This window comes from Condylostylus longicornis, unplaced genomic scaffold, assembly GCF_029603195.1.
Source record: "Condylostylus longicornis isolate FDR11 unplaced genomic scaffold, ASM2960319v2 ptg000385l, whole genome shotgun sequence".
NCBI lineage: Eukaryota > Metazoa > Arthropoda > Insecta > Diptera > Dolichopodidae > Condylostylus > Condylostylus longicornis.
Genome location: NW_026578346.1, coordinates 30,194 through 41,887, shown reverse-complemented (window position 1 = coordinate 41,887; position 11,694 = coordinate 30,194). Strand labels below are relative to the sequence as shown.

Sequence of the window (11,694 nt, the reverse complement as noted above, 5' to 3'; positions counted from 1 at the left end):
GTGTTTTCTGTTTGGTAGGCTGTTCAGCAATTGATGAATTCAAATCGGTCCTATTTTGGTCAACATCTTGATCATTTTTCTGAATCTGGACGGTTCGGGAAATGAATCAAATGAAGACTCTCCAGACACGATGACTCCTTCCCATAATGAGACTGCGGCTCAAGAAATCTCGTCATAAGAGTGAGAAGAATCGTACTATGGATTGGGATGCAAGGAGTCATGATGAGACTGAAGGAAATTGGAGACTGAAGAAATTGGGATGTAAAATGCCTCCAATGAGGAACCAGGACACAATGATGCCTTGCCATGATGAGGCTCAAGAAATCTCGCGTGAGACGATCGTACTATGGATTGGGATATAAAATGTCCCAAGTGTTCCCGCGGAATTTTGAGGACAGCAGACGCAAAAGAGATGTATTTGATTTTTTCACTGATTATTCTAACATGATGACTACGATGAATATTCTAGAAGGGAGGGGAAATTTCTATTCTTTAGAGAGTACAACAAAAAAACCATAGAGCTGGGTTTTATCTCTTTGGATGCGATTTGAAAGTTGGAAGTTTTCTGGCCTTCTGAATTGCGAGGATTTGGACAACTTTCAACTGAGACGCCGGGGGCCTTCCTGTTGAAGAGTCGATCCGTGAGACAGGACGGGGCGCTCCCATCCCTGGAAGAATTCTCCGTGGGCGGCTTGAAGAGGAACCACCCTTCATAGGAACGTCCTTCGAGGACAACCATTCCAGCCCTAGACGACTGGATGGTGTTCAATCTGTCAAACATATTGCAACGGAACGTTGTCATTGGAGGAATTAGACCGACTTGCAACGAGCTCTCTGACCAGCTTCCCTGAAAGATAGATAAAAAGATAAACAGATAAAAAGATAAACAGATAAAAAGATAAATAGAGAACAGAAAAGTAGAGAATAGGACAAATGGAAAACAGATGTCTAGAGTGTTTCTCTCACTTGAATTTGTCCCTTTGTTTTGTCGTTCTACTTGTAAAAGATAATCTCTCCTAGGAAGGAAAGATTATTACGAAGTGTCATTGTTGCTTTAATACCAAAACATCGTCTTTGGTTTCGCCGCAACAACAGAAGGAGACTAACGAGAGAGAATACACAGAAGTCAAAAGTCTTCTGAACATACCATCGTCTTTTCACAAAGGGGACGCCAAAATTTGTCCCAAAACGGAAGTTTTATTCGCTTCAGGATTCGATGATTCTATTTGCTTCAATTCATCTGACGCTTGCCTTTCCCTCGATGATTGAAATGACAATATCTTCCGGAAGATACGTTAGTCCCTTCGAGACGCGCTCGGAGTCCCCGCACCTTTACCAGGCATAATTGGGCAAGGGACGGAACTCCACGGAACCCGGCAACGCGACGACTCGGACATGCGGGATTCGACCGTCGAGGAAGATCTTCATCAGCGAAAAGATCGTCCACTTCACTTGGAGAGGAACTCATGCGCCGAGTGTCAAAAAGGTTCACAGCTGAACACTCAGCTGGATGTCCCAAAAACCGAAGTAGGTTTCTTAACGAATAGAGAGAATGATTCTGAAGCGCTGTGGTCGATTTCAAAGCATCTTACGGCTGGGACAGACTTCAGTTTTGGGATCCCTAGTAGACAATTCAATTGTCCACATCTATTATCATCCGTAAGGGGTCTTCTCGGTAGTCCTCTCCGATGCTTAAAAGATAATTTGAGGAATCGATTTATAAATAATGAAGTGTGGATCAGAAACTTTTCATCTTCTACGAATTGGCTCTGCTGGAAATGTCAAAAGCAAACAAATAGGAATAGTAATGATATTCAATTCTTTTGTGAGGTAATGTCTGCTCCTTTCCAAGCGATAAGACGTTTGGGCACTTCAAGTTTTCCCTTTTGCAGCATTGCGGCACAATTCGTTCGGGGAATTTCGTTAAAATTCGACCAGAAGAATGCAGCAGATCTCTACGCACTATTCAGATTGTAAGAAGCCCAGTTCTCTCTTGTATCACCTTTTTTTCAAATTTCTTGAACAGACATCCAGTCGAATTTGATCTCAATATGGAAGAGCTTGAACGCGTTTATCGCGAACTACAGAAGACTCTTCATCCAGATAAATTCTCGACGGCATCTGAAGTGCGTGTGTTCGAATTTTTTCAACTCACGAAATCAACCTTCTCTTTTATCATCTTTTTTAGGAAGAACGAAAACACGCCGCGCATTTCTCTAGCATCACGTCACTTTCGTACTCAGCACTAAAGGATCCTCTTTCGCGAGCGCGTCTCGTTCTTTCCTACTTTCTCAAGACTCAAGGCGGAACACCTGAAGATCTGCGGGGATGGCGGTTTTGTAGACGATCCGAAATTGTTGCTAGAAATCCTTGAGGTATATTGCGTCATCCACAAAAGTGTCCTTGTTCTAGCTTTCTTTCTTTTTATTTTCTTTTTATTTTTCAGCTGGAGGAACGCATTGAGGAAATCGATCAACCTCGAGACGCTGAAAAGATGCATGAGTGAGTTGAAGTGTGAGACACAGAAAGCACATGTTTGTTTCCTTGTAGTGATTTAGTCCATGAAAATCAGAAGGACACTTGAGACCCCTTGGGGAAGCTTTTAGGCAACGCGATTTTGCACAAGCGCGCAATCTGTTACAAAGATGCCAAATGTTTCATAGAGTCATTAACAAGTTAAATTATTGGACCCATAAAAAAGAACCCAAATGAACCACTCCACTAATACGCCTGCCTAGTCTATATTTTATTCACGACTTTCAGCGATGGATGTATTTCGTAACGAAGCTAGCTGCGACGGCCAAATACTGCTGCGGTCTGTTAGCCTGATAGTCCACACTGGGAGGAAAAATGCCAGAACTGACTTTTTTGTTATTTTGCTGGATTTTTCTCGCGGTTTTCGCAGTGGATGAAACGCGACAACAACAGCCGCGTAAGTTTTCTCAATCAAGCCAAAATTTCTGTCTCTCAAGTTTCTCTAGATGCCCCACTTCCAAACTTCTGGCGACGTATTCTCTCAAAGCAGCATCCATCCTATGAGCCTTTCATCCCACCCAAACTTCCAGAATCACTTCAGAAAGAGATCAACTCTAAAATTGTTTTGCCTCCTCTTCCATCTGGTCGCACTCGTTATGATTGCTTCCCTAGAGATCGAGAGATTCCTGGATTTGAAGCAGAGATTCACGAACTGATCAAAGGTAGTCCATAAGTGAGGACGATGGGTAAAACCATGGAGTACCCAGAGCTATTATTTTGATCATTCTGTTGCTTAGTCTGTCACTCATTCGGTAACTTATTCTTCTTCTCTATTCTATAGACCGCAACATTTCAATTAATGATGTGACATACCGCTATATTGTAAACGATGATGTCCCAGAGCTGCTCTCTCTACATCACGAAATCTTCCCTGTCCCGTACGCATAAAAGCAAGGAATAGAATATCCAGTGTGATTTATCGTGATGCCGTTTTCTTAATAGAAGCAGACGTAATACTATCTCATAATGAAAGACGTCTGTTTCTATCTTTCTTCAGTTACGAGGAATTCTTCAATGGAATCTTTTGGAGTGACGAGTACCGCGGAATCGTCGCGGTTGTCCCATCAACGCTGCTTCCAAGCACTAAAGCTAGGGATCCCAAGAAAAAAGGACTACATTGTTGGATTCTCCACTTTTAAAGTGTCCCAACGAACGGTAGGAATGCGTTTTTCCGATCAGGTTGACGTCTTTCTCAGTTAGATGACGAGTCAGTCGTTTTAGTTCAGTGGCTCAGAAGCAAGCGCATTTACAGAGTTCAAACACACGAAAAAGGGCGAGTCGGTGAATTGTCGACTTTTGGCGTGATCGACGAATTGTGCAATTTGGGACTAGGTAAGAATTAAACATGACCAAACATTCCTCTGTGGGGTGTGTAGCCTTTACATCTGTGCATTGATTGACACGCGCAGTACATCTTGTTGAGGGTAGCGTGTTCACTATGTGCATTGATTGACCTACGCGCAGTACATCTTGTTGAGGGTAGCGTGTTCATATGTGAATTGATTGACACGCGCAGTACATCTTGTTGAGGGTAGCGTGTTCATATGTGCATTGATTGACACGCGCAGTACATCTTGTTGAGGATAGCGTGTTCATATGTGCATTGATTGACACGCGCAGTACATCTTGTTGAGGGTAGCGTGTTCATATGTGCATTGATTGACACGCGCAGTACATCTTGTTGCGTGTTCATATGTGTGTTGATTGTCCTCATGATAAGCTGTGGGAAGTTTTACATTCTGATTTCTGGTCTCTGTTATGTATGAAGGTCGGCAGTTGCTGGCATTAACAGTGAAGGATGTTTGTGACCATTTTCCGGATGCGCTGGTGCGTCTCAATAGATTTCTTTTTTAAATCTATTCTCTGAATACCAACAGGCGCTACTTTTAGATGTTGTTACATGGAATATTCGTGGAATTCAATTTTACTTCCAAATGGGATTCGAAGTTTTAGCCTATTATCAGGTAGGCTTGTCTTCTTCGAGGTTCTAGGTTGTCGACTTGTTCATTTTTAATAGAATTTCTATCAACTTCATTTTTTTGGTGATGCGCTTTGGATGGGTTTCGACATCATAATGGAATTCGAACTAAAGCTCTCATGAAACACCTTCCACCAAGACATCGAATTCAGTGGGAAACTCTCCAAGTCCATGATGTCTAGAAAAGATATTGTTTTGTAGAATATCCACAGCCTCTTCTTCACAAAAAATGTAGTTTGTAGAGTGAATTCAACAACAAAATGATTCCTTGTGTTCAACGGTATTATTTCACAACAGAGACTATGCATTGATTCTCGCAAGTGTCAAGGTACAATCTTTCGTTAGAGTGTCCTCATTCTTCAGTTAGCAATTGGAATCCCGAACAACAAAATCCTTTCCCTTTACATCAAACCAATAAATCTTCGGGCTAATATCCCGCACAGTTCATACTTCATCCACTCCAATTAGCCACATGCAAGAACCCGATTGACTGAGACTGCTGGTTGCTTATTGGCATCATAATTCTATTCCAGTGTCAATTTTCCAACAATCATGGATATGGATTCCCCAGGAAAGGGACAAAATTGGGACACTGACTTCATTTCTTCAGAGGTGACGGTTTTTTTGAATTATTAGATTCAAGCAAGCGCCGGGAGTAACTATGACTCTCTTAAGGTAGCTAAGTGCCTCGTCATTTAATTAGTGACGCGCATGAATGGATTAACGAGATTCCCACTGTCCCTAACTACTACCTACCGAAACCCACCAGCCGATGGCTTGGATATTCTTCTCAAGGTTTCAATGTTCGAAATTGGGCGAGTTAGAATAAAGTTCAGAATTACTGAATGTACACCAGTAATGGATGATTAGGGGATCACAATCAATTGGTCGTCCAAGTGGACCAATGGGAATGTTCAATAATCGTTCCCACTAAAAAAAAAATAATCTCGAAAACAACTTAATTTGGATTCACTGGCAGATATGAAGTGGATGTATTCTTGTGTAACTTTGTATCCGTTTCTCGCAAAGAGAATGTTGCTGATTGTTTCATCAACTACTAGTCCTTTCATTCGACACAGAAATCAATCAATTCACTTGATTCCAAATTTATGTCGACCATTTATTTGACTTGCATATCTCACCCGTTCTATCAACGAATGATTAAATTTCATTGACTGTGGAAGTTCGATTGAAGTTCCCATCAAAGAATTCCAGAAAGCATATCTCAACTCTCTCTTCAAGATTTCAAGACTTTGATCTTGTATCCCACTGAAATCAAGCTCAGCATGATTGGTTGGAGTAAGTCACTGTAGAGCGTTTGCGATTCCTCTTTCGATAGTTTTCTGTTGAGTATTTGAAAGATGAAAGAAACAGCTGAAATCAAAAATAGATCGAATTTTCAAGAAACATCTTCTACGTAAGAATTTAACAAATGCAAGTTCAGTTCAGGAAACTTCTCTTCTTTCGATCAACACAAAAATCCAAAATTGGTTTTATATCACGAAATGTTATCAACTGGCCTTCTTCTGTGTGAAATCCGCATTCCAACGTTTCGATATGAGTACGCCACTCCACCAAAAAGAGCACTGCTTGACGAATACGTTTGATATCAATTTTGTCATTATCTATATCGTCATGGTTATCGATATCGTCATGATTATCTATATCGTGTTTTATGCAATCCACATGGACTTAGAGACAAGTACAAGAATTCCTTCAAAGATCTCAGGTGATTGCGGTGACGTCTAAAGAGCAGCCCTTGCATGCTCTAGTGATTTTGTTGACGATCTGATCTGCAGCATACATTACGAGCTACATTGAAGATTAAAAAGCTCTGAAAGTCTTCCTGTTTCTCATCATCATAAGAATTTTAATAGCAAATCGGATGAAATGCAAAAACTCTTGACGATTTGAGGCCTTCCGTCGTATTTCGTTGCGAAGAAAAAATCTCTCTTTCTGATCTTTTGTGGTGTGTGATTGAAACTTAAAAATGAGCGCTCCTTGAATTTCGCACACACTGATCGGTTCCAGGACCTAAAGGAAAATCTGGTCCAGGCCAATAGTGGAGATGGCAGCAACCGACTGCCCACCCCGCAATGATGAAGAAAGGGAACAGGCGACGGAAACTGCTGAAGAGGTGCCGGAAAAGGAGTTTCATCCATTGCGGTTGTACATGGCAAGCCCGGAAATCAAAACAATGAAAACAACAAGAATAGCCGAAACACTCAAGGTGAGCAATTCATGCCGACCGACTTTATTGTCTTCTTGCAGCAATGGACTTCCGTTCCCTTCGTTATTGATAAAATGTCAAAGAGAACATACTCGTTCTTGTGAGTATTGTTCAGTACAATGAATATGAATGCTTTGGTTTATCAGACATTTCAACGAAGCAAATGATGCCCTCCAGTTTCTGAATGACGTTAATGGTAAAGCCATTCGATCTATTCCATTGCGGGTGTCTCGCTGCCAACTGAAAGGCAACCAAGATCCTCTTCAATCCGGCTGGAAGAAACAAGTGAAGGTGCCCCCTCAAGACGAGGGTCAGTCTCCTTTACTTGAAGCGATTCTCTGAGCTCTTCTTTTTTTCTCAGTCTACAGACCTTTTGTAGGATCCCTTACGTTTCCGGATTTCACGAATCTTCCTTATTTGGCGGATTTGAAGCAAAAGTGCGTTTCTGTGTTTCTCCGCTTGATGAGATTGCATCTTGTTCGTACATTATAAAATTTCCATGAGAGATCGATCACCAGCTTGAATTCAACTAATGCAGCTGGTTTTATTTTAGGAAGCCTCCTAGAGAGGGAATAATCAATCATAACCGTGTCACTCCTTTGATTGGATTTTCGTACCCCGCTCAACTAGAAATGAAGAATCAATACGTGAAGGTAAGAAGAAACTAAAATCAGCTTTTCCTGGAGACAATTGATCGATGAGAGGAAGTGTAGTGAGTGACAGCGTTTGGTTCTGCATCAGCGCAGGCCCTCCGTTAGTGATTCATGGAACTGGTACTTGTTAGTCTCCTCTTTATCTGACTTTCCCAACTGGCTGTTATCCATTGATTATTTTCGATTCAGACTTGCGTCAAAAGTTTTACTCGACGAATGTTTGCGATTATTCACAAGCCATCAGAGACCAAACCCCCTAATGCAAAGAAGAGAAAACTGAATCCAGAATTGGTTCTGAAAAATGATGATGAAAAATCAAGGTTGCTCTGGTGTCATCCCGAAGTTGCAAAGGGCTTCAATGGTTGCTTGGTTGACAGAATTATTGAATCAGAAATTCGATTGGGTTACAGAAATAAATGTGAATTCACAATTGGATTTCAAAATGATGAATTAAAAGACCCTGAAGTAAGAGTTGTGTAAGAGTGGTAATAGAATAATATATATTCGATTTGGGAGTTGTATATTGATTTGCATTACTACTCTTAACGCTAATGGACGAATTTTGTCTGTCAGATTGGTTTCGTTTCTAAAGTCGTCAATAATGAACCGATTGTTGCCCCGTGCTCTGGCGCGCTTCATGTTTCCCACGCGATGCAAGAGATCTGTTGCAGATTAGGAGTGAGTTGTTGTTTCGAGTGGTGATGAAGTGTTGTTTTGATGACTTGATGATAAGTTGTTTCAATGAACGATTTTGGATTTAGCAGAAAAGTGTTGCACTCGTCATTCGCTTTTGTAGGAAATTGTGGTGGGGTGCAAAGAGGAGTTTCCTGTTTATTCGCGATCGAAACAAAAAGGCGTGTGGAGAATTTTGATGGTTCGTAGTTCTGAACGTGATAATGGATTAATGCTTGTGACGCAAATTAAATCTCTGAGTGCTTCTGGATTGATAAGAGAAGGAAGTTCTAGAACTGGTGAGTGGCAAAGAGAAAAACAATATATGGCTCTATTAGAGAAGATAATTGTCCTCGTGTTTGTTTAGAAGATGATCTTCGAGCGTCTTTGATCGCTCTTCTGATCGATGGTCTTGTTTACTCCGATGGATCCTCCCGTACATCTCTTCGTCTCTACGATGGAATGTTTATCAAATCTCTTTATATTCAAGAGGTAAAGATTTTTCTACCACTTGTGTTCTTAAAAAATTTATATTGTTTGTGCAGAGAATCGAAAATTCGGACGCTCTCGATGGACGAAATCTTCAGCTTGTAAGTTGAAAGCGCGACATCCATCGGATATTGACGTGGAATGAAGGGGCGACGTGGGATCCTCTTTTCTCTCAATTTAAACATCCTAATGGATTTCCAGCAATTGTCTCCTTTTTCAGATTCACGGAGATCAATTTCTCACTCAAGAGATGTTGGGACTCCAATTTAGAATCCACCCAGCCGCTTTTTTCCAAGTAATCTACAATCAACAATTCAACGAACATTCATCATTTATATTCTATCTATAACTCCGTTACACATGTTTCACAATTTCTTTTGCTTTTCTCAGACGAATACAAAGGCGTGCGCTGCGCTCTATCAACGAGCATTTGAGATGCTTGATGTTTCGAAATCTGGTCTAGTCCTCGATATTTGTAGCGGAGCGGGTAAGAGTTGACGAATTTCTGTGCAATAGTGACGCTTTGGATCGACTTTTGGAAATGAGAATACACAATACCTCTGATCCGAGAAATTTGACTCCAAACTGATTATCCGTCAACAGGCACGATTGCATTGGCTCTTCATCATCAATTGAGTCAAAGGATGAGCGACTCGCGAACACCACGAATTGTTGGGATTGAACTCGTTCCTGAGGCTGTCGAATCGGCAAAAATGAACGCTGAAATCAATGCAATTGATGAGAAATCTGTTGAATTTTTATGTGGAAAAGCTGAAGTCGTTTTGCCAGAGTTATTAGCGAACATTGAGAATGAGGTTGAAGTGTGTGCGATAGTCGACCCTCCACGGGCTGGATTGCGTAAGTTATGTGTGTCTATCTATCCATGTGTATCAGTTGCGGTAAAATTGTATTCATTGAAAATCTTCTTTTTGTTCAAGATCCAACAGTTTGCAGGAGTCTTGTAGAGTGTCAAAAAATCAGTAAGTGATGATCTTCTGATATGAACTCACAATTTGTATCGCAGATCATTTGGTTTACATTTCCTGTAATCCAGATTCACTTGTGGAAGATGTCCTCAGGTTTGCAGCAGCCTTTCCTTTGAGTCACTTTCCTCATTTATTGCTTTCCTTTCCTTGTTACTTGAACTTTCCTTGTCTTATTTCTTCTTATTACTTCTACTTTCCCGTTCCAGGTTATGTACTCCAACTCTGTTAGCTGATACACCATTCAAACCCATCAAAGCAGTTGGAGTGGATATGTTCCCTCATACATACCACTGCGAGATGATTTTGCAACTTAGCCGAACTACTGAGAACGACTTCGGATTCGTTCAAAATAGAGCAGATATTCCTGGTTGTTGACAGTTTTTTGTTGACAGTTTTTGGTACCACTCTTGCAGTCACAATGCCGCCCCCAGGGCGATACCGACTGTTGAAATGCTCCAAAGGACCAAACTATCATACAGAGCGTTCTTGGACACCCTGGAAACCCCAATTTGGTTGTTTGAAACTACGGGATGCCGGTGAAATTCGTCGGCTGAAAAACAAGAACTCAGTTGAAGAACTTCTGCAAGTGAGAACGCCGACTGACAGAAACAGAGTGTTCAATGGTTTTTGACAGAAAGCGCATATCGCTGTATTGCAAAGAAAAGTTGAATACCCATCCGAATCATACACTTATAGTGGGGGAGATGAAGAGCAGATCGTCCATACGTTGCCAACTCGAACAACGGCCAGAGATCTCCTTTTCCTGCTTTCTGTGAGGGGGGAGTAAGACCGGCGTACACGTCATTTTAGCTCGAACTCTGGACTCTTTTGACTTGTTTCTTCAGGCGCTTGAGGCAAAAAAAATCTCAAATTTTGAGCGTGTCCTCCCTGTGTGCGAAGTTTTAACAGCTCTGGTATGACAACCACCACTCAGAGTTATGTTGTGAGCCCCAAAAAAGATTCTTTGATTCGCTCCAGAGAAGTCTTTTTTGATTTTCTCCAGATTCGGGATTTAACAACCGCTCAGATCCTCCATTTATCTGATATTCTTGCTGCACTCCATCTCTGTCATCAACCATTGGCGGAGGCAATTGCAGATTCATTGAGCTTTCGATTGAAACGCGGTAGAGGATTTCCAATTATGAAGACGCCCCTTTTAAAAGAAGACAAGAGTGAGTTTCCGTCTATTGGCCCTCTAAGTTCTTCATCTGACGCGTTTTGAATAAACGTTTCAGTTTCTACACAAAAAACAAGTTCTTTTCAGCGATGACAATAGCCCCAGACGATCTTCTCGAACTCCTTTCGATCTCGCGACGAGTCCTTCGGGGTGTCGCGGCTCAACGTGCGAATGACTGCGACATCATATCCGACGTCCGCTTCAAACTGCAAGAAGTTCTACGAATCGTTTCTTGGAAACGTTTATGTCGGGGTGACTGTCGAGAAGCAGCTAAACAACTTGCGTGGATTGTGAATCACCTCGCAAAGCTCGACCGTTTAAATCTCCCAAAACTTGGAGCCTTATTGAACGTCAGCCTAATTCAAAGTGATGATAGGAGATTTGTCTTGTACCCTCTCAGACGCATTTAAAACTCTTGATGAAGCTGAATTGCTTGTCCATCTCCTCTCTTCTTCTTTGGGCTGAAGGCTTGTTTTTGGCGCATCTTGACTCCGTTTCCATTTACAAAGAATCTCTTTTGGAAATTTCTATAAGGTCACTTTCTATAGCTCTGAATTTTGTATCGAATTTTGACTCTGTATGGGTTTGATTCTCTGATAGTGCGGTCTTCTCAGGTTGACCCCTATGCTTCGACCCCTTCCGTTAAGAGTTTTCACGGATGGTCAACGGAACAGGAGAGGCGTTCCTGGGAGCCATTCGTTATGCGATCGCGTCGGACGAGATAATCACCGTCGTCTTCTCAACTTTATTTATGGAATTCGATATTTACATCATGATGATTTCGATATTCTGCCAGGTATGAAATTCTTCATCATCATTGGAGATCGAATCTGTCATCTTTGAGTTTGTCTGAATTTCCACGCATGACGTATTTGCTCTCTTATGCCGTTAGAGGAAACAAAATCGGTTTTTCAAAGGTTTCAAGATTTCGATCTCTTGCCTTCCCATCCGAATCATCTTGTGATCAAAAGCGG

The 11,694-nt window shown here is 41.5% G+C and overlaps 1 protein-coding gene across 1 annotated transcript; it reads left to right on the top strand.

The window, feature by feature from the left end:
- Nucleotides 1-6,581: 6,581 nt before the first annotated feature.
- Nucleotides 6,582-9,918, top strand: LOC129617044 (tRNA (uracil-5-)-methyltransferase homolog A-like). The gene is made up of 9 exons (XM_055532489.1): nt 6,582-6,743; nt 7,634-7,861; nt 8,193-8,367; nt 8,436-8,560; nt 8,948-9,044; nt 9,161-9,415; nt 9,496-9,537; nt 9,582-9,636; nt 9,750-9,918. Exons 1-9 carry the CDS (start codon nt 6,582-6,584, stop codon nt 9,916-9,918), a joined length of 1,308 nt encoding a protein of 435 aa, XP_055388464.1.
- The last annotated feature ends 1,776 nt before the right edge of the window (nt 9,919-11,694 follow it).